The following is a 24,120-nucleotide window of genomic DNA, read 5'->3' on the forward strand; positions in this document are numbered from 1 at the left end:
CCCACTGGGTGAAGAACAGGCACTCCATCCATCACTAGCAAGCACCTCCTGCGGGCGGGCTGGGCAGAGCAGCCCTGCCCCTTAGGCTGGGTATCTCCGGAGTTATTTGCAACATAGCTCTAACCGGACCTAGTGCTACCAGACGTTGCAACCCCCCAGTAGGGCGGTTCCGTCTGATGTATCCTCATGCTGGTTCCCACCTTGGTAACCCATGACCTCCTTAGGTGGACCTCCACCTCGCGGTTAACTCCTTCAATCCGCACTTTCTTCCCATGAGCTCTCCCCTATCGGTGAGACCATGTTGGTATCTCCACTAGACTCCTCCCTGCGGTAGGAAGTGGTCTCTGTAGCGCATCCCCCACTTGAGGAAGTAGCGCTTACCCAGTGGCCTTACGGTTCCGGGCGGCTTCTCGCTATTAGAGAAACAAGGCCGCCGCCTGTGAGGCCGAAGGTGGGGGCCTTCCCACCTTTCAAGAAAGCTCTGGGACCCCCTACCTACCCACTGGTAGGATACAATTTCGCGGTAGCGCTCACGGCTGACACGCCCAGGCCAGTCACCGTCGCTTCGCTAGAGATTGTGACAGGGCACAGTGTTATGGCGTTTTCCATAGGAACCCCATCTGTCGGTTCGACACAATGTCGAGAGACCGACAGAAAGGGAACGTCTCGGTTACGGATGTAACCTCGGTTCCCTGATGGAGGGAACGAGACGTTGTGTCCTCCTTGCCACAACACGTGCTGTCCACTGCAGCAGTCGTGAGAGGTCTCAGGCTCCTGAGAACTAAGGTGAATGAATGAGGCACGCCGTCTCCCTTTTATACCCGGATATCCGGGGGCGGAGTCTGGCATGCAAATTTCATTCGCCAATTTTCATTCGCCTTTTCTAAGAAGTCGGAAGCGATTGGTTCTCAGGGACGAACCCCATCTGTCCTGCGCCTGGCCTAACCGCTCCCATATGAGTCGGACTGCGCAGGGATGGAGTCGCCACTCTCCGCAAGGCGTCGACTGACGAGAGAGCGCGTCGGCTGTCTGGTTCAGGTCGCCCGGGATGTATGTGGCTCACAAGGACGTTGTCACCTGCTGACTCCAGAGGAGGAGGCGCCGGGCGAGTTGTGTTAGCTGCCGTGAGCGTATGCCACCCTGGCGATTGATGTACGCTATGGAAGTTGTGCTGTCCGACCGGACCAGCACGTGCTTGCCCTGCACGAGGAGCTGCAGCCTCCTCAGTGCAAGTAGCACAGCCAACAACTCTAGGCAGTTGATATGCCAGCGCAGGCGGGGGCCCGTCCACCGCCCCGACACTGCGTGCTGAAGTGTTTCAGGCAGTTCAACACCGACTGAGCGCGTTCCGTAGTCAGTCGCGCTGTCATGGAGACAGAGTCCAGTTCCATGCCGAGAAAAGAGATGCTCTGCATGGGGGAGAGCTTGCTCTTCTCCCAGTTGACCTGTAGCCCCAAACGGTCTAGATGCCGGAGCACCAGGTCCCTGTGTACACAACAGATCTCGCGAGTGTGCCAAGATGAGCCAGTTGTCGAGATAGTTCAGTACCCGCACATCTCTCTCTGAGGGAAGGCGGCCTTCACGATCTTCGTAAAGACTCGTGGGGACAGGGACAGACCGAAGGGGAGGACCCTGTACTGATATGCCCGCCCCTCGAAAGCGAACTGTAGGAACGGTCGATGACGAGGGAGAATCGAGACATGAAAGTATGCGTCCTTCAGGTCGATTGCCATGAACCAATCCTGACATCTGACCAATGCCAGGATGCGCCTCAGCGTAAGCATCCTGAACGGCAGCTTGTGTAGGTGCCTGTTCAGAGTATGCAGATCTAGGATGGGGCGCAACCCCCCACCTTTCTTGGGAACGATGAAGTACGGGCTGTAAAACCCGCTGCACATCTCGGTCAGAGGGACAGGCTCGATCGCTTCCTTCGCCAGAAGGGTGGTGACCTCGGCCCGAAGCATGGGAGCATCGCTGCCTCTGACTGAGGTTGAGAGGATGCCCCGAAACTTGGGCGGGCATCTGGCGAATTGGATCGCGTAGCCGAGACGGATAGTCCTCCCTAGCCACCGTGACGGCCTGGGAAGCCGTAGGCAGGCTCCCAGGAACCAAGACAGGGGGACTAGGGGTTCAATCTGCTTCATCGTCACCCCGGGGGGTGGTTCGATGGCGGGCAGCGCGGATCCCTTGCCCTCGGGGAGGAGATCGGCGCTGCTGACTTACCTGCCCGGCGATGACGCAGCTCCACGCACTGTCTGACTGAGAGTGCTGAGGGCTGCTGTGTGTACTCCACGTTGCGTCTCGCCATAACGCAACGTCGAGTTGCCGACCACCGTCGCGTACAGGGTGAGAGCGGCTGTAATCCCACCCCAGAGAGAGAAGAAACTCTTTTTGTGAGTATGTGGGCGCCAGGCCCACGGAGGGGCCCAGCAGGTGCTGAGACGGGGCAGGAACCGTCCCAATCCAACCGCCCAGTGATGGGATGGCAGGCCCGATGGTATACTCGATCTCCCTGGGGTCCTTCTGCTTCCGCGACGGCTGCTGACGGGCAGTGGTTTCCTCTTCGACGCCCTGTTCAGGAGGCCGTCTGCCTAGGGGGCGCTGGAGTTGGCGACGAGGAGGGCCGGGGCTGCTGGGAAGCAGACGCCGCACGGGATCTCAACGGCCGGAAGGCAGCCAAGTCACGGCGGGGGCAGGATGTTTAATGGCCTCCGTCTGCTTCTTCACCGTCGAGAACTGCGGGAGAAGTCCTCGACGGTATCACCAAACAGCCCCCCTTGCGAGATAGTTTGTCGAGAAAGCGAACTTTCTCAGCATCACGCATCTGCGCAAGGTTGAGCCAGAGGTGTCTCTCCTGGACCACCATAGTGGACATCGCCCGTAGGGCGGGATCGGTGGCGGTGCGGAGTTCCTGCATTAACGCTGAGTCGGTCCTCCCCTCGTGGAACTCCTTCAACGCTTTGGCCTGGTGGACCTGCAGGATGGCCATGGCGTGGAGGGAGGAGGCAGCCTGGCCCGTGGAAGCATAAGCCTTCGACACCAGAGATGCCGAAAACTTACATGCCTTGGACAGGAGTCTAGGCCGACCCCTCCAGGTTGCGGCCGTCTGCGGGCACAGGTGTACCGCGACGGCCTGTTCCACCTGGAGGACGTCGACATAGCCCCTGGCTGCCCCACCATCGAGGGAAGAGAGAGCGACGCGAGCCGTAAGGGGGGCGTTCCACGTCTTACTGAGCTCCTCATGCACTTCTGGAAAAAACGGCTTGGCTTGGAGTTGCGCCCAGACCCGAGGTACCATGTATCCAGCCGCGAGCTCTGGGGGAGAGGCGGTGCGGTGCACTGCAGCCCAATGCTCGCGGCGGCCCGGGAAAGCATGGTTGACATCTCGACGTCCGCCTCTTCCTGCGCTCGACTACCCGAGGGAGGGAGCTCCGAGGAATCGTCGGGGTCGGATGCCAATAGGTCACCCTCCGATGCTGCAAGCGACATATCATTGTCACGCACTTCTGAGTACATGGCGGAGGAACAAGACGGGGTAGGACCATCTCCTGGGGGATGGTCTGACAAGCGAGATGGGCGTGAGCGGTCCGTGAGCCTGTGGCTGGCGGTTTGCCGCTCACAGAGATCGTAGCCACTGTGGTCCTGGGACGGGAAGCTGACGAGGTGGCGGCTGCTTCCAAAAAGAACACAGCTACCCATGACCGCAACGTCTGAATTGCCATCCACCCACAGTGCGGGCAGGACGTATCCACAAATGCTGCCTCAGCATGCCGGAGACCCAAACACTTGAGGCAGACATCGTGTCCGTCCCCCTCCTCGATGAGCGTGTTGCACCCATGAGAACAGCGGGACATGCCGCGCTGGAGAAATTTGCTCTTTTAGCTGAAAAAAGGAAATAACTCAAACACCTCCGGAGCTGCCGAGACACTCAGGGGAAGTCGCTGCCAAGAGGGACAGTCCGCTGCACCATGTCGTAAGGATCCAGCAGTGTAAGATCACTATAGATCAGAATGGAGATCATAAGCTCGAAGGCTCTGAAGAACAAAAGGTGAATGAATGAGCACGCCGTCTTCCTTTTATACCAGGATATCCGGGGTGGAGTCCGGCATGCAAATTTCATTCGCCAATTTCATTGGCCTTTTCAAAATAGTCAGAAGATGATTGGTTCTCAAGACAAACCCCATCTGTCGGTTTGACACAACGTCGAGCGACCAACAGAAAGGGAACTTTTTGCATTTTTAGATTTTCAAAAAACATTGTTCTGTACAATTTATAAGCTTTTGTGCCCGTGGGGACCTCAATTTTGGTCCCCACGGTGACACGAGTCCCCATGAGTTAGTGTGTGTGGCAAGGGGGGCGTGGTTCAGCGCAGTCTGCACCGAGAGGGAGAGGCGGGAGAAGAACGGTGAGTAAGCAGATCAAGGGCATATTAAAAACACCTGCTTCTCATTGTAGTAATTGGCGAGGAGACAGTTAAAAGCCGGACACACGAGACGGAAGGCAGAGAGAGATCGGCTGGGAACCGAGAGGAGATCGAGGATCCAATGAGACGTTGCGTCCAAGACTGGAATATTGCGAGTGCTTACTGAAGAAGTTTTGAGTGTTTATGTTAAGGTGTAGCAGCACCACTAAGCTTTGTTGTTAATAAACTTAATCTCGGTTTCCCAGCCACGCTGACCCTGACTCCTTTCTTCTGGTATTATTGAACCTCGTTACACTGGTGCCGAAACCTGGGAGAAAGGAGCCAGCCGCCGCCGACATGCAGTCCACGCCAGCCACGCCATTTGCGGACGTAATCAACTCCCTCGCCGGTCTTCACTAGGAGCATCATCAGGCACTGTTGGGCCTCAGAGAGGACCAAGAGAGATGATTCCAGGCTCTCGTCCAGACCCAACAGGAAGACCGCGAGGTGTTCTGGAGCTGGTTGAGCCAGGGAAGAGACACGGGATCGCCATCGGCCACACCCCCAGCTGTCCAGATCCCGCTGCACAAGATGGGAGCCCAGGATGATCCGGAAGCATTCCTGGAATTGTTCGAGAGGTCCGCGGAGTTATCCGGGTGGCAGCCGGACATCTGGTCAGCGAGACTGATTCCCCTGCTGACGGGGAAGCCCAGATGGCGGCACAACAGCTACCGGTCCAGAACCTGCTCCAGTACGTGGACCTCAAGAAGACAATCCTGGAACGGGTTGGCCTGAGTCCGGAGCAGCATCGGCAGCGCTTCCACTCACTGGAGCTCGGGGAGTGCGGCCACCCCTTCTCCTTTGCTCACCAGTTCCGGGATGCTTGCCACAGATGGCCGACGGTAGCGACATCAACACCATCCTGGATAAGGTGACACTGGAACAGTTCGACCGACGTCGCTGACCCAGGCCATCCAGCTGGCGGAGGAGCAGTTGGTGGTGCCTAGGGGTCAGCGTACCCCTACCATCTTTTTCTCTCTCTTCCCCTATGTCCACCACCTCTCCCCCCAAACCTGTTCCTTTTCCTAGGACCCGAGGGAGTTTTTTGCCACGGCCAGCCCCGAGGACCCGGACGTCGCCGGGAATGGGGTCGATAGGAGCCGTTAGGACCCCGGGGAGATCCGACAGCCAGTATGGCACTGGCCCCAATGCCTCTCCTGTACCTCCGCCCTCTCCTCGCCAATTCGTTGGTCTGCTTCCTGCCGCTAGGGCGGCGGGGACACCTGGGCCGGCCTGTTGGCGTTGCGGGGACCCCGGCCATTTTATCGATCGCTGTCCTATGATGGAGGTCGGTATGATGGCCCGGGTTCCCGACAACCCACAGGCTGCCCTCGGTCAAGACGGGCTGTATCAGATACCTGTGAGTTTTGGGGGGGGGGCTGTGGTGGTGTGGTACGTATCAGGCTTTGGTGGATTCAGGATGTAACCAAACCTCAATTCATCAAAGCCTGATTCAATTTGTGGCATTGGATATGGGCCATATGGTTAAGGTAAGGTGTGTACACGGGGATGTGGTGAACTACCCTTTAGTGCTGCTGAGCATAAAATTTCGGGGCCAAAAACATAGTGTAGAGGTGGCTGTTAACTAGCACCTCCGACATCCGCTAATTTTAGGGACGAATTGGCCAATGTTTTTGGTATTATTGGGGCACTTATGTGCGGATGTCTCTTGGCGGAACCAAGGGCAGCGGAGGGGGGCGGTCGCGAAGGTAGGAGAGGTTGAGCCGGGACCTCTGACGTCTGATTCAGAGGAACAGAGCGCTGTGGAGAAAAGGAATCTCTCCCAGTGCTATGATTTTCCTCTACAGCAGTCTACAGATGATTCGCTCAAACACGCGTTTGATCAGGTCCGTACAATCGACGGTCAAACCCTCCCCAACTGCTATCCTACCTGTACTTTCCCATTCTTAAGGACCGGTTGTATCGAGTGACCTAAGACACTCAGTCCAAACAGGATACAACACAGTTAGTCATTCCAAGGAGCCATCCGGAAATGCTTTTCCAGGCGGCTCACTGTAATCCGATGGCCGGACACTTGGGGCAAGCTGCAACCTTAAATCGACTACCGACCCGATTTTTCTGGCCGGGCATTCATGAGAACGTGCGCAGGTGGTGCGCGTCTTGTCCTGAATGTATTGTGCATAATTCTGATCATTTTGTGTCATTTTGTGCATATGTGCACTTTTGGGCTCTGTTGTACACCCCACTTATAAGAAGTATTCATAGGAATGATATTACCATAGATGTGTTAATAATCAGACCAATAACTATTATACAAGTGAATATATGAAGATGATTTAATGATTTAATGACATAATCAGTATACTTAAGCATTGATTGAGTGTTGTTTGAACATATAAGTATATTTTTAATCATTTTAACCTATGATTGGATAATAAAAAATAAAAGATAAAGGGAATTTACCTGATTGGTTTAGGAAAGCACCTCCTTTCCTAAGTTTCACTATAACTACAGGCTGGAAAACACTAAGTTTTCAGATGACTTGGGACATCTCCTTTGTTTGACCTGATCAAATAAAGTTAACTCCTTGACTCCTGAACCTTCTTTGTCTGAGAGATTTTTTGAACTTCAAGATCGACTTCTACCACATCAAATGTCAGTTTGTAAACCCACCGGCCACCCCAAAAGCACCATTGTGCTCACTTCCCCTCATGCAGGTCCCCTTCGAGCGAATTGGTATGGACCTGATCGGGCCGTTAGAGCGATCTGCACGAGGGCATCGATTTGCGTTAGTCATCGTGGACTACGCAACCCGATACCCTGAAGCAGTGGCGCTACGCAATACCTCTGCTAAAAGTGTTGCGGACGCCCTGTTTCGAATAATCTCTCGCGTGGGAATCCCAAAGGAGGTTCTCACGGACCAAGGCACGCCGTTCATGTCACGGACCCTCCGCGAACTGTATGGGTTATTGGGGATTAAGACGATTCGTACCAGTGTCTACCACCCACAAACAGATGGGCTGGTCGAACGTTTTAATCGTACATTGAAAACAATGATCCGGAAGTTCGTTCACGAAGACGCCAAAAATTGGGATAGGTGGCTGGAACCTCTTTTATTTGTAGTTTGCGAGGTCCCCCAAGCCTCCACGGGGTTTTCCCCCTTTGAGATCCTCTATGGCCGTCAGCCCCGCGGGGTTTTAGATGTCCTAAGGGAAGCTTGGGAGGACGGAGCTTCCGCGAGCAAAAACCAAATTCAGTATGTCCTGGACCTGAGAACAAAACTCCATACACTGGGGCGGCTCTCAATGGAGAATTTGTTACAGGCGCAGGACAGATAAAGCCAACAGCATAACGGGGCGCCAGGCTACGTAAATTTGCACTGGGAGAGAAAGTGCTTGTATTACTCCCAACGTCCAGTTCTAAGTTACTCGCCAAGTGGCAAGGGCCCTTCGAGGTCACACGGCGAATTGGGGATCTCAATTATGAGGTAGTTCGGTCGGACAGGAGTGGGGCACATCAGGTTTACCACCTCAACCTCCTCAAAAAATGGAGTGAGGCAAACACAGTGATGCTGGCGACGGCAGTCAGCAGAGTGGATGATCTCGGACCAGAAGCGAACACCAAAGTTCAATCACTCGCTCTGGCCCCAGGGGGATCATCTCTCGTTCTCCCAGATCACGGATGTTGCCAAGTTGCAAGCAGAATTTGCAGATGTGTTCTCGCCCCTGCCTGGCCGCACCAATCTCATAAAGCACCACATTGAGACCAAGCCGGGCGCGGTAGTGCGCAGTCGACCGTATAGGTTACCTGAACATAAGAAAATGGTGGTTCAGAAGGAATTAGAAGCTATGCTGGACATGAGAGTAATAAGATTCCAGAAGTGATTGGGCGAGCCCGATAGTCTTAGTTCCTAAAACCGACGGCTCAGAGCGATTCTGCGTGGACTACAGAAAGGTGAATGCTGTGTTGAAATTCGACGCATATCCAATGCCACGAATTGACGAGTTACTTGATCGACTTGGTGCAGCTCGTTTTTATTCGACATTGGATTTAACGAAAGGATACTGGCAGATCCCCTTATCTCGCTTATCCAAAGAAAAAACAGCCTTTACCACGCCGTTCGGTTTACACCAATTTGTCACACTTCTGTTCGGCTTATTCGGAGCCCTGGCTACCTTTCAGCGTCTCATGGACCGCCTACTCCGGCCTCACGCTGCATATGCCGCAGCTTACTTAGATGATATCATCATATATAGTAACGACTGGCAGCGGCATATACAACATTTGAGGGCGGTTCTGGGTTCGCTGAGAGAGGCCGGGCTGACGGCTAACCCGAAGAAATGTGCGGTTGGGCGTGTAGAGGTAAGGTATCTGGGTTTCCACTTGGGTCATGGGGAGGTGCGTCCCCAAATTGACAAGACGGCCACGATTGCGACCTCACCGAGACCCAAGACCAAAAAGGAGGTGAGGCAGTTCCTGGGGCTGGCGGGATATTACAGAAGGTTTGTACCTAATTATTCGGACCTCACCAGCCCGCTGACTGACCTCACTAAAAAGGGGGCGCCAGATACCGTCCAATGGACGGAGCAGTGCCAGCAGGTGTTCACCCAGGTGAAGGCTGCTCTGTCTGGCGGGCCGTTATTGCACCCTCCCAACTTTTCTCTTCCCTTTCTGTTGCAGACCGATGCGTCGGACAGGGGCATGGGGGCGGTCCTGTCCCAGGAGATAGAGGGTGAGGAGCGGCCGGTGCTGTACATCAGTCGGAAGCTCTCCAGGAGAGACGAGGTACAGCACCATTGAGAAGGAGTGTTTGGCGATCTGGTGGGCCGTCCTCACTCTCCGCTATTATCTCCTGGGACGCGAATTTACGCTCTGTTCAGACCACGCGCCCCTGCAATGGCTCCACCGCATGAAGGATACCAACACGTGGATCACTCGTTGGTATCTCGCGTTACAACCCTTCAAGTTCCAGGTGATCCACAGGCCGGGGACGCAGATGGCGGTGGCCGACTTTCTCTCCAGGAGGGGGGGGGGAGGCTGCAGGCCGGATGGTTCCCCGGCCTGAGTCGGGCGGTGGGGGTATGTGGCAAGGGGGGCGTGGTTCAGCCGAGAGGGAGAAGCAGGAGAAGAATGGTGAGTAAGCAGATCAAGGGCATATTAAAAACACCTGCTTCTCATTGTAGTAATTGGCAAAAAGCCGGACACACGAGACGGTAGGCAGAGAGAGACCGGCTGGGAACCGAGAGGAGATCGAGGATCCGATGAGACGTTGCGTCCAGGACTGGAATATTGCGAGTGCTTACTGAAGAAGTTTTGAGTGTTTATGTTACGGTGCAGCAGCATCACTAAGCTTTGTTGTTAATAAATTTAATCTCGGTTTCCCAGCCACGCCAACCCCGACTCCTTTCTTCCGGTATTATTGAACCTTGTTACAGTGTGTAATCAGGTTTAGGTCCCCACTAACATATAAAAACCAAGTCCACACACACAGTTTTAATACACACACGCACACCCACGTATGTTTTATTATCTCCGTGGGGACAGTCCAGAGGCGTAATGAGTTGTATACTGTACAAACTGTATATTCTATCCCCTACCCCTAACCCTATCCCTAAACCTAAAGATCATAGAACACTTTTTGCATTTTTAGATTTTTTTTTAAATATTGTTCTGTACAATTTATAAGCTTTTGTGCCCATGAGGACCTCAATTTTGGTCCCCACAGTGACACGAGTCCCCATGTGTTGGTGTGCGTTCAAGTTTAGGTCCCCACTAACATATAAAAACCAAGTCCACACACACACCCACAGTTTTAATACACAAACACACACAGTTTTAATGCACACATGCACACACACACACACAATTTTAATAAACACACACACACACTAGAGGCTCTGAGCTGATGTGATGTGTTGTATATTCTCACCTGACTCTGTAACTCACTCTGCTGTTTCAGTCGAAGATTCTCAGGTGTGTCCGTCACCATGGTGAACGATGTCTTCGGATAGTGACTGAAAAACGACAATAAACAGAATCATTATTTACACGTACATGTCTTTAACATGTTCACTAGTGTAAGATATATTCCAGTGATCATGCGCTGTTTTAACACATTAATCATCTCTTCAAAGTTCAACAATAAAACAATAGCTTTACTTCATTATGTGATCAAAATAAATCAGTAGAATGTTTCCTTGGCAACCCCTGACCCCACCTCTCCACACATTCCTGAGCAAATATAACCAATCAGCTCTCGGTCTGAATATGACTTGAGTTCAGGTCTAGTACTGGTACACAACATTAAATCATATTTGTGTGTGTTTGTGTAACTGTGTGGACGTTACAAAGGTCCACTCAGATGATTCTACAGAAGAGCGCATCATGTTTGTCTGTCAGATGTAGGGTTGGGAATCGAAAATCAATTCCAATTTGGAATCGGAATCGAAAGGCTAGGAATCGGATCGGAATCGAAAGGAATAGGAATCGGATACTTGAGATTAAAATTTGAATTCCTCTTATCAATTCCTGTGTGCATATTTTCAGAAAAGTACATGCGTTGCATGATCTGCTGATATCTCAATAAAAGCCCTTATGAAAATTATCAATATTTTTTACTATAGTAAGCATAGTTTAGCTATAGAATTTGCATCAAAGCACAGGAATCACAAATTAACCGTAGTTGCATTATAGTAACTGCAGTTTAACCATGATGTAGTTCAACTATGATAATACAAATTGTAATAAAGCAGAAAAAGTGTGTTTCTATGTGTAAATATACACAAAACGGTGCTCATAAATATATAAATATATTTTGCAAACAAGTCAATAAGCAGGCTAAATGACCATACAGGTTGATATCTAAATGTTTTACTTCTGGAATCGAAACTGGGAATCGATAAGAATCGAAATCGATAAGCAGAATCGGAATTGGAATCGGAATCGATAAAATTGAAACGATTCCCAACCCTAGTCAGATGACCAACCTGTAAATACAACTTATAAACACACCTAAACACAGTCGCTAACATCTCCCTATAGACAACACACAACAGTTTAACTGCACACAAACACAATTCACACACACAACATATCATCACTACTGTATAACAGACATCTATGGCAGGACCACACAAACATACGACAACAAAACTGTGTGTGTGTGTGTTGTACAGGTTGTGTGAAGTGTTCTGTTGTAGTGTTAGCGTGTCTGTGTGTCTCCAGTAGCAACTGCTCTCATTTATTTTGTTGGAGTTGAAAAACAGAGCTGCCTGTGAGACGCTGAAGTTCTGCCACAACACAATCCTGAAGAAAACACTACAAACAACATTCACACAGTTTGTGTTCTTACATTTCTGTCAGTACACTGAGAGTGTTGTGTAGTCATATATGTACAGTGACAGTACAGTAGTTGAAGAGTTACTGACAAACACACACACACACACACACACACACACACACACACACACACACACACACGCACACACACACACACACACACACACACATCGATGTGATGTCACGTGTGACTGTGCTTGAATGAACCAGAACAAAAAGAGAAGGTTTCCCTGAGCAACAGAACCCCCGCGCACACACACACACACACACACACACACACAAACACAGGCACTCACGCACACATGTGTGACTCTGAACTCAGGACAGATGTGAATGTCTCATCTGTATAGAAGTGAAGCTGAAAGATCATGAGAACTAAACACAATCCAAACAAGAATGTTGTGTTACATCAACTGTAACACACATGAGCTAAACACACTCAAACCAGCATGTGTGCGTCGTCCAGTGTGTCAAGCAGACATTAAACATCACAATATCACACGGTAAAATGTGCTGAACAAAATTGTTTAACACACTTCAATAACAATCAGTGATGTCACATCTGACCCAATTTCTCCATACATATACAAACACAAGAACACTTTAATATCTCTCTCACGCACGCACGCACAGAGACTGCAGAATCATGATCATCATGTCACTCATGTCACACTTGTGTGATGATTTTCAAACGGATGTTTTGGTTTTCTCTGCTCACTGTTCACATTGTTGTTCATGATGTAGAGAGGGATTGTGGGTAAAACAGACGCCCGGAGCGCTTCAGCCCTCACACTCGACCTGTGTAGGTGCATGAGCACATCGCTTCACTCCGCTCTCTCTCTTTATAGCTTATTTTACATTTATTCTGCATTTCTGAAACACCTGAACACAATAACAACACTGAATCTGTACAAACAAACACACAACACGTGTGTATACATTTACACATATTGTAACAGTGAGTCTAAATGTCTGTCTGATTGATTATTGTTGTGTTTACACCCTGACCCACATTCATACGCATCTACAGTACCGCTGCCCTCCACACACACACGCACGCACGCACGCACGCACGCACGCACGCACGCACACACACACACACACACACACACACACACACACACACACACACGCACACATGTTGGGTTTCCATGTTTTATAGGGACATTCCATAGACACAATGGTTTTTATACTGTACAGACTGTATCTCATATTCCCTAACCCTAACAATCACACACAACTGTCTGCTCTTTTACATTTTCACAAAAGTTCATTCTGTATGATTTATAAGCTTGTTTCCTCATGGGGACCAAAACATGTCCCCACAAGGACAAGGATTTTGGATATTGCCATCTTTGTGGGGACATTTTGTCCCCATGAGGAAACATGAGGGTTTACCCTTCCCACACGCACACACACAAAAGAGAAATTAAATCCAAATGTTTGTGTGTAAAGTGGCAAGAAAAAGTATGTGAACCTTTTGGAATTTCATGGTTTTCTGAATAAATTTGTCATAAAATGTGATCTGATCTTCATCTAAGTCAAGGGTATTGACAAACATAATGTGTCTAAAAATAATAACACAACATTTTTTTTTATCTTTCATGTGTTTATTGAGAACAACCAAAAAAACTTGTAGTGTTTGTGGAAAAAGTATGTGAACCCTTGAGTTAATGACCTCAAAAAAGCTAATTGGAGTCAGGTTTTAGCACACATGGAGTCTCGTTAAGATAATAAGTTTGGAGATGTGGACTACAGCTACTTTGACTGATAAAAACCCCTCAAACTGTTGGAGTTTGAGCTGCACAAGAAGAACATGCTTATGTGAGCCATGCCACGCCAAAAAGAGCTTTCAGAGGATCTACGATCAAGAATGGTTGATTTACATAAAGCTGGCAAGGGTTACAAAGTTATTTCACTTTAGAAATTCACCAGTCTACCGTTAGGCAAACAATCTACAAATGGAGACACTTTGGGACTGTTGCTACTCTACCAAGAAGTGGGTGCCCAGTCAAAATGACACCAAGAGCACAACGAAGACTCATCAATGAGGTAAAGAAACAACCCCGAATGACAGCCAAAGATTTGAAGGCATCATTGGAACTTGCTAACATCTCTGTTCATGAGTCTACAATACGTAAAACACTGAACAAGCAGGGTATCCACGGCAGGACACCACTGCTTACTAAAAAGAACATTGCTGCAAGCCTGAAGTTTGCAAAAGAGCACATTGACACTCCACAGCGGTATTGGCAAAATGTGTTGTGGACTGATGAAGCTAAGATTGAACTATTTGGAAAAAAGCACGCAGCACTACATCTGGCGTAGAAAGGGCACGGCACATCATCATGAAAACATCATCCCAACTGTAAAGTATGGTGGAGGAAACATCAGGATTTGGGCCTGCTTTGCTGCATCAGGGCCTGGCCAGCTTGGAATCATTGAGGGGAAGATGAATTCCCAAGTATATCAGACCATTCTTCAGGATAATGTGAGACTGTCTGTCTGTACGTCAGCTGAAACTGTGTAGAAGGTGGGTGACGCAACAGGACAACGACCCAAAACACCGGAGCAAGTCCACAACAGAATGGCTTCAGAAAAACTAAATCCGCCTTTTGGAGTGGCCAAGTCCGAGCCCAGACCTCAACCCAATAGAGATGCTATGGATTGACTTGAAGAGGGCCATACACATGAGACGTCCAAAGAATATGACCGAGCTAAAGCAGTTCTGCCAGGAAGAATGGGCTAACATTCCTCCTCAACGATGTGCAGGTCTGATCCACAGCTACAGGAAGCGCCTGGTTGAGGTTATTGCTGCCATGGGGGGGTCAACCAGTTAATAATATTTTTGTTATTATTTTTAGACACATTATGTTTGTCAATACCCTTGACTTAGATGAAGATCAGATCACATTTTATGACAAATTTATTCAGAAAACCATGAAATTCCAAAAGGTTCACATACTTTTTCTTGCCACTGTATGTGAGAGAGAGACTGTTTAAAAAATGTCACACAAGTAATAATATCAAACATCAGTGTTGCAGAAAGGTCACAACACACTGACATTTAAACACACAATCAACAGCAAATAATGAAAAGGCCACACGACAATGTGCTTCTGATAGAAATGAGTTTATAAGAGCAGCTGTTACATTCACTCGTTAACACTCAATAAACTACACACATTCACACATACACTTTAACAAACTACACACATGATCTCACAACATGTCAGTAAACAACACACACACATGTGACCTCACGACACATCAATAAATGACAGACACACACATGACCTCAGGAAACGTTAATAAACTACAGACACCATGTGTGTGTGTGTGTGTGTGTGTGTGTGTGACGTCATGCCTAACAAACTTCACAAGCTTCATCATCACTTTTCCAACATGACTGTGTGTGTGTGTGCGCGGGCACGCGTGTGTGTTCTATAAAACTTCCACATGAAAAAGACACATGAAATAAACTTCGTATTATATATCTCCAGCCGTCTTCCACTTCTCTCATGAGACTCACAGGTCTGACAAAGAGCTTTGATGTTGAGAATATAAAAACACTGAACACATAAAGATGATTCAAGTACATGAGCATACAAAGCTGTTTTTAATAGCCAGAATATTTCCTTCATCTTCTCGAGATGATCTAAAGGTATAATCAAACGTTCACATCACAGCCGCTCAAATCTTACCTGATGTTCCAAAGCATCTTCAATCACGACTGAGACTTTCATTACGTTTCTGAGACACACATATTTAAAAAACATGATTTTTTTTCACAGGTTCCTACTGAAACACGAGATGAACACGTGATGACAGCGTGTTATTTACATGTGTAAATGGATTCAGGAGCCGATCAGAGCCTTGCGTAAAAGAGGTCATGTGAACAACCTCACCTAAAAAAGCATTTGTGTGACTTTGACGTGAATGTAGACCCTTAGAGTGAGACAGTAGCACACTTACGCACTGCAGTACGGTTTCTTCTCGTAGCCTTTATAGTTCTTCATGTTGAGAGTCATCTTACACACTTCACAGTGAAAACAGCCCTTGTGCCAGTTCTGAAAAACCAAAGCATGTTTCATCTGTACACACGCTGTACTGTACACATACTGTACGTCAAAAGCAATATTGTATAAATTCAACTCAGTTCTTATGTATTTCTGTAGGACTTTTTAAAATCACACTGTTTCAAGTAACATTTCACTGTCTGTGTGAAACTCTGTGTTTTACCATCACATTGTGTTTTGTGTTTTTGTGGCTCTAATATTAGATAACACACAATGTTTTGAACGACAGGATACCCTTCAAAGGTTATCTGGAGGTACAATGACGCTTTCATGTGATTTATGGAGCTTGAATGAATAGTAGATTCGTATAATAATGTGTGCTCTTGTTGTGTGTTGTCTGGGTCACACTGCAGCAACAAACATCAACGGTGTGTTATATGTTGGATACACATCTTAAGATTGAGTGTTTATCACACAGTTTCAACTTCAAGTGTATCTAAATACAGCTGACACTACAAAACACGTTTTATTTCCTTCCATTTTAATATAACAAATGGTATTGCTATAACATTTTTAACCCATTTTCATTTTTTATTACTTACACCTTACGACATTTCACCATATTTTATTCCTTTTTGCATTACCATAGTTCGGCTACAAATATCATGGTTAGCCTATTGTTGCTGCAGTAAAGGCATGGTTCATTTGTGTTTTTTTACATGCATTTGTAGTAAAAGCATGGTTCATTTTCGCAAGGGTTTATTACAACTGATTATAAATAATATATAAACTTCATTATGTAAGAAACAAACGAGAATTTAGAGAAACAAAAATATAAGACGATCAAAATGATCATCACAATAAAGTTTGTGTTACATCCCATATGATCGACATTAGCTGCTGATGTTGACTTTACATAATCGATTCATTCTGTGATTCCCCATTAAAAGCATTTAAACATGCACTAGATAAACTTAAGACAGTGTGAGTAGTGTTTGTTTATCGTGTGAATGTTGTGTAAATAAACTCGTTTCACGCACCTTATCGAGACAGTTGATTTTTTCTGTCGGATAAACGATTTTTCCACAGCGCGCGCACGGAGGATTCATCTTCAGTGCTGCAGTTTTGAGCTTCTCACAACAATAAAACTTTAATCTTCACACATCACATATGAGCTCAGATGAGAAGTGTGGAGCTCTTCACTCAGCGTCTGTCTCTCAACGTATCAAGAGCAATATAAGTGCTAATAAGTGTGTGTGGGGGGGGGGGGTATTTGCTCAATGCTCACTCAATACTAAATAATCTGTCATGTGAACAGGAAACCTAGAGAACTACCTAGTCAACATTTTAATGAATTTAAAGACAGTTTATTCTAAAAGGCATCGTAGAATCCCACGAGCGCGATTCCCTAAAATAATGTCTAGATCTGCAGCTCGATAGAGTTTAAGACACATCCGTGTGTGTGTGAACAGCGCTTTTCAGAGAAAGAGAGCAGTTAGTTATGTAAGAACATCAAAGGCTCGCTGAAGCTTTAATCACGCGCCTGTCAGATGCGCGCGCAGCGACACCTGCTGCTTTCCCACGACATGCGCAGGGACATAAAAATAATAATCATTCATCATACGCCATCACGATATCATGCTACCTGGCAACTACATTTTGCCACACTTGCTGCCATTAAATATTGAATATAGGTGTTTAAGAATTTGTATGTTGAACATCCCTACAAGACAAACAACAATTTATACTATATAGAGAGAGAGAGAGTACCATTTATATTATAAATGTAATATAATATAATAATATAATGTATAAATGTAATTTATCGGTGTAAATAATTGCCACTAATGTCTCTTCTCAACGCTGTCAATAACGGACGATGGATATTGATATTCTCATTTGTAAGCAGTTTATCTGTTCACTGTAAAACTACATTGACCGCATTGATGAGGCACTCGCCATCCTTAGGTCAAAGAGTATAGATACCTAGAGTCGAAACGCAATAGAACGTTCCATTGCAACACCAGCTGTTCCGCCATTTTGGGGTGAAAGCGACTCGGCTTTTTGCTATCGCGATGGCAATCAGCTGCTTGGTTCAAAAAATAAAAACATTAAAGCTGAAATTCAACCTGAATGATGATAACACACGATGACAAAAGCCTTGGCTCGCACGAAACATTCACGTTATCAAGACTTTTCACCCCAAAATGGCGGCCGCGCTTCCCAAAAAGAACCAGTCTCGCCACTTGGCTTAGGTCTGCTATGCTCAGCGCCGCCTGGAGTCTGTCCATGAACATATTTCCCACAATGCACTGCTTTAAATCTCCAGAACGATAAAAAGGATGGAAATATAATATAAAGATGTGCAGAATGTACGTAAAATTATATTTATATTATATGAATACATAGGAAAGTTAAAAAAGAAGAAAACGGGCCGTTATTGTGAATCACCGTCGACGGTACGGTTGTGTGGATTGTAAGGTATAAATACAGTGAGTGTGGCTGTGTCATCCGTTTGGTCCGATGGCGGTGGGTTGAACACAATTGATTGCTTCAGTCAGTTACAGCACTCCTTGTTTCTTCTCGCCCTCTCCCACTGCTCAACTTGACTAACCTTTTACATTCATCTTACACACGCACACACTTTGCAATGACCAATGTTTTATAGAGCAGCATGTAAACTACATATACTGTAAGATGCATGAAAATCATTCCTTAAGACTCTTTTTTAAAAATCAATCACGTTTCTTTTTGACTTGAAAAACTGCAGCAGATTCTAGAAGAACTTACTGTATGAACACTTAAACAATAAACATATTAAAAAAGGAATAAGCTAATGATCCGATCAGTTAGACAAAATGATCTCAATGCAAATGCTACACATTTAATCATATACATATTCTGTACACCTATACAAAACATAAAAAGTATTTTTCATAATAAGAGTCCAAAACAGCCCTTTTAGTATTATTGTACATCAGTTTTAGAGAACACGTGGATCTATATGAACATCACACTACAGCTGGAATAAAATACTGAAGAGAAACATCCTCGTGTAGAAAGATCAGATGAAGAATCCGCTTGTGAACGATATCTGGGTCGAAGGAAAAATAAAAGCATTTTTCTCACAGGTTTCTTTTTTGTTTATTTATTTTGATGAAGGCAAATCATTTGAATACACACGACAGAATAATTATTGTCAGTTCAATACTGTGTCAGGATGAATGATCAGAGAGCGTTGAGCTGTGATCCACACACAGGTGTGATGTTGTGTTGTACTTACTGCACATGGCTTTGCTGGGGTTGACCTGCTGTCCCGTGAGGAACTGCTGGAGTTTTCTGATGTCCACACGAACTTCAGCCATGAGATCATCATCTCTGCTTTGACTGACTGTCTGAGAACCATCATCCCCTGAAAGAGCTCAGAGTTATGACCTACACAACACAAACACGACACGGCACGGCACATGCACAACAGAGAAATCAAGTTGTGTTGTTTCAGCTGGAGTAAATCTTCTCACCCCACGGCGGGTTGCCCAGATCTTTAAAGTGTGTTGTGACAGAAACCAGATCAGTCTCAATCTTCAAGTTCATGTCACCCTTCAGGTTGGCCTCCATGACCTGAAACAAACACAACACTGACACACTCATGACACGTTGAGCGCAGCGCACACGCACCTGCAGTCATCTGTACACAAAAGAAGTTTCGTGACTCTGTTGATGTACAGATGATCAGGATTACAGCACAACTCTTGTCCTGTGAGCGGTGAATGTGACATTGCCGTGTACCAGGTAGTTGGAGAGATTCTTCATGCGGTCCACCACACTCTTCATCGTCTTCAGAGGCGGCAGATATATGCTCACCTACACCAAGATGATGTTATTCAGTGAGGATTCAGGGTTAGAAAAGAGAAGATAAGAAAGAGCAACTATAAACAGAAACCCTCTCACATCAAAGTCGGGCATCTGAGGTTCTCTGAAGTCATGCCACAGTCTCCTGGGAATAACATCCACTGGAATATCATGAGTGACAACACGACTGACGCTGGACAGAGACGGCTGTGAATCCACAGACAGACAGACAGACAGACAGAGCGTCACACGGTCAAGTAACACTCGTGCTTCATGCTCGAAATATTTCTGCTCACCAGCTCGGCTGCCAGCGTCAGACACGGGCAATTCTTCTTGGTAAGTTTCATTTTCACAGATTTGGCATTCTGGGCGGTTTTTAAGGCCCTTGAAAGATTCTCGGGCGTCACCTCCAGAAAGATCTCATTGGCGTCGGCTGACACTCCCTCCATCTGATACTCATCAAAAAAATTCACCTGAAATGCCACACGTAGATTTTACACCTCCAAAAGCTTCACATTGTCAAACTATAGATTTGATAGGTTGATCAGTTTTCACACTTCAAAATGACTTTTTGAGCAAAATGTTAAACTTATTTGACTTGACTGACGAAAAGATAACTTGTTAACTTACCTGCAGTAACTCGCACCACATACTGACACCTCCTGTAGAGATTTTACCCGACAGCACGAAGTACACGTGATCACGCGTGAGACGAAGAACACAAGACTTTGTCAGTTTAGACACTGTGTTGACCACACCTGTCACATCAAGAGAAAAACAACAGCACAACTAAGCTGAAGAACATCGTTATGATGACTATAACACGCATGCGATGCGTTTTAAACTCACGTGTGAAGTGATTCAAACATCCCACATCGATGATTTTCGATCGAAACTTCATTGTGAGGCTTTCTGTAAAGGTTTAACTGGTCTGTTCTTTATTTTCTGTTCATTTGATACGTATTCGTTTTTTATGTTTGTGTATGATTATTCCCGCCGGCGGTGCGCTTGAAAACACGGCCGCCGTCTAGAAACAAACGCCTCGTGTTTTAAGTTCCGCTGTGTTTTATATCACCACACGGTGGCGCGCTCTATAAAACTCTACGTATAGACGACCAACAATCATTAACATTTATTTGTTAAATAATCCGACAGAATTTTCTGCTCAAACAGATAAAGAACAAAGAATATCATTGGTATCAATAGTCATTAAAAACTATTGTAAATATAATATATGAAGAGTTTGGTTCCAAAATGAGATAACTTAATGTTTTTTTAAGACATAATAACTAAAGAACTAACACAATTAAACACAATAAAAACAAGATTTTTGATTTTTTCACATTAACTGACTGACTCAATATGGTTTATTGTATACAGTCAGATGAGGGTTGTATAAAACTCTCATTAATCACGTTTTTCTGACTTGAAATGAATGCTGCTGCTTTTATATCAAGTATCTCCCCCGCAGCCTGTGATAATATGACACACACACAGACTGAGACGAATGGGACGAATAGAGGGAAAGCGAGAGAGAGAGAGAGAGAGAGAGAGAGAGAGAGAGCAGGGAAGCAGAACAGAGAGAGAGAGAGAGAGAGAGAGAGAGAGAGAGAGCAGGGAAGCAGAACAGAGAGAGAGAGAGAGAGAGCGCGCGGCGGCACTGAGCGCATGAGGACAGTCTGCATCGCTTCTCGCTTCTCGTGGCTGATGGAGTGAGGGTTGAAGAGGAGGATTATTTATGATGAAGATGATGTTGAGAATCAGACTGAAATCAGACGTTTTCAGTGGGATTTACTGGCTCAATGTGTATGATTAGAAATGAATGACGAATCTGTTGAGAGATTGAATTTGATTGAATCTTCGTCATGGATCTGAATCTTCTCACACTCATGAAAGTTTTTCTGCTCGGAATCTTCGGTGAGTTTATTTAAACGTTTACATGAACGCATTTGGCAGACGCTTTTATTCAAAGTGACCTATAGATAATGAAATCTTTACATTTAACAGTGTATGTGTGTGACTGTGCGCGAGCACGCAGGCTCACTGGGATTCGAACCCACGACCGTGTTCTGCTTACTGAACTACACGAATGAGTTTGATGTGTTTTATACTTTATCTTCTGAAATAGCCTTTTATATGAATATCACCCTAGCAGCTTTTTAAAGATGAAATTCCGTAAATATGAGTGAAGTTATTGAGTTTAATGAATCACAAACATGCAAATACAATCCGCGCTGCTGGGAGAACATATGACTATCATTGAATATAACTGTAAAAACACTTTATACTGTAGAACAATTTTTTAATATGGTAAACTCAGGTAATTTGTTTAGAGACAATAAAATAAACTGAGATTCAGTCTGCATTTAATGAATGTGATCTGCATCGATCTCAGATCCCTGCATGTCTTCCTCTTTATGTGTTTCATGAATAACTGTCTACTGTCCTTGTGTGTTCATGTAGGGCCTATTTATTATTGAATTCTTTAGTTGTTTATCAGCTTTATCTAAAGCAACACAGCAAATCATTCGTTTACATAAAGAGAAAAACCCTGACATTCAATTTACCTCATGTCAATCACCTTAAATGAAAAACTACTTTGGATTCTTTAATAAATCAGAGTGATCTCATTAGAGCTGTGAATGTACATGTGTAAGTGACACACCTAAAGCAACATTAATCTTCCATTGTACAGCAGACTGAACCTCAGAGAGAGAGAGAGCTTGTGCTTGTGTGTGTCATTGACAAGGTTAAAGCTTTTAGCCTCGGTGTCCTTGCGGTGAGACCACACTAAATGACTGTGTGTGTGTGTGTGTGTTTGTGTGCTTTTAACAACACACACCAACACGATATTTGTGTGTGTGTCATTCTTGTGATCAACACATCTAATAACCCAACTGAAGACATCAGACAGATTTCTATAGGGTTGTGTATTACAGGAGAAGATATCTTTACACAATACATTTCAATTTAGTCCTTTAGCAGACGCTTTTATCCAAAGTAGCGGAAAAACAGTTGAAGCAATTTGTGCAACAAAAGAACAACAATGCATAGGTGCAGCACAACTGGTCTCAAGCTAAGTTTGGGGGGATAGTAAAGTAGAAAAGAAGTAGAAGACTGTACTAATGGGTCAGATGTTGACGGAAGAGATGTGTTTTTAGCCGATTCTTAAAGACCGCTACAGAATCTGCTGAGGCAAGAGGGAGGTCGTTCCAGAGTCGTATACAGTGATGTGTTTCTGTATCATGGAACCCTTTTAAATACTTGTTTTGTGTTTGTTCATTTTATTTTTACTGTTACTCATTAAGAAGACACTTCAGAGCAAAAACATGCATCAATGCAAGCTTTACAACACAAGCCAAAAGTGAAATGCAGAACAGAAGTCAAGTGTTTTTATGTTGAGAAGAGGTGGAATCATTTATAGTTTTACAGAATAATGCTGTCACTCATCTGTGAGTTTTAACAGTGGTTCCTCTACTGTTTGCTGGAGGGTTTTTTGTTATTGTTGAGAACTTGTTGCAGCAGAACCCAAAACTAATTCAAATTTACAGCTGAATGTGTTGTTGATGTAGTTACAATGATTTAAAAAAGCTCATCATTGACTTATTTTCACACTTTCTCTGCTTTAGTGCTCTTATTTAACAGAAACATTAATCCAAAATAAAGAAAAACATGTCATCATCACTGCTGTGTTTGCACGCACGCACACACACACACACACGCGCACACACACACGCACACACACGCACACACACGCACACGCACACGCACACACACACACACACACACACGCACGCACGCACGCACGCACGCACGCACACACACACACCAAGCCTTTGGTTGACTATATTGGGGACAGTCCATAGGCGTAATGTTTTTTATACTGTACAAACTGCAGAGGTGGGTAGAGTAGCCAAAATCTTTACTCAAGTAAAAGTACAAGTCACTATTTTAAAAACTACTTAAGTAAAAGTAAAAAAGTATGCAATGAAAAAACTACTCAAGTAGCTAGTTACTTAGTTACTTTGTATCTTATTATATAGGCCTACTACATAAAATTAATATTAACGCCAATATTTTAATAAATATTTTTATTATCATAAGCATATATATTTGCAATATACTAAAGAGACTAAAGAATAGACAAACACAGAAGAGACAAGCATTTCTGTAAATTTCATCTAGTCCTGATGTCAATGTAGTTTACACAACTTATTTAGAATAATAGACCATGTCAAACTAAAGCATGAACTAAACTCAGAGCATTTCCTAAGATGATCTAGAACATCTGCAGTGCTCTCTTAAATGAAATACACATTTTTTAACAAAGCTCATGTTTTCTCGTGTTGTGTCACGTGTGTGTTGTGAAACGCTCTTACTTGTCAACAAACAGTAAACAGTGAACCACACGCCCATCAACAAGTTTTCTTCCTTCTGTTCTTCAAATGTATATTTCTGCAAGCCCACGTCTCTGTGTCTGACAGGTAA

The 24,120-nt window shown here is 45.6% G+C and overlaps 2 protein-coding genes across 3 annotated transcripts in view; both read right to left on the reverse strand.

The window, feature by feature from the left end:
- LOC130549374 (LIM zinc-binding domain-containing Nebulette-like) overlaps positions 1-17,311 on the reverse strand; it is a 29,093-nt gene extending 11,782 nt beyond the window's left edge. Inside the window, exons 1-3 of one of the 2 annotated variants that reach the window (XM_057326578.1) lie at positions 16,821-17,304; positions 15,737-15,831; positions 10,353-10,437 (exon numbers count right to left, since the gene is read on the reverse strand). In XM_057326578.1, the coding sequence (XP_057182561.1) occupies positions 10,353-10,437; positions 15,737-15,831; positions 16,821-16,889 (249 nt within the window). In that variant the 5' untranslated portion in view covers positions 16,890-17,304. Of the gene's footprint in view, positions 1-10,352; positions 10,438-15,736; positions 15,832-16,820 lie in introns of both variants that reach the window. The other variant, XM_057326577.1, reaches the window with a different exon arrangement.
- A 1,090-nt stretch (positions 17,312-18,401) lies between these two features.
- On the reverse strand, positions 18,402-20,665 carry hus1 (HUS1 checkpoint clamp component). Its single transcript, XM_057326574.1, has 8 exons — positions 20,482-20,665; positions 20,263-20,390; positions 19,929-20,105; positions 19,732-19,839; positions 19,570-19,644; positions 19,302-19,401; positions 19,064-19,192; positions 18,402-18,874 (listed from the first exon to the last, which is right to left on the reverse strand). The coding sequence occupies exons 1-8, from the start codon at positions 20,531-20,533 to the stop codon at positions 18,792-18,794; spliced, it is 852 nt and encodes a 283-aa protein (XP_057182557.1). The 5' UTR covers positions 20,534-20,665; the 3' UTR covers positions 18,402-18,791.
- Between the last annotated feature and the right edge of the window lie 3,455 nt (positions 20,666-24,120).

The sequence above is a fragment of the Triplophysa rosa genome, unplaced genomic scaffold (assembly GCF_024868665.1).
Source record: "Triplophysa rosa unplaced genomic scaffold, Trosa_1v2 scaffold110_ERROPOS82188, whole genome shotgun sequence".
NCBI lineage: Eukaryota > Metazoa > Chordata > Actinopteri > Cypriniformes > Nemacheilidae > Triplophysa > Triplophysa rosa.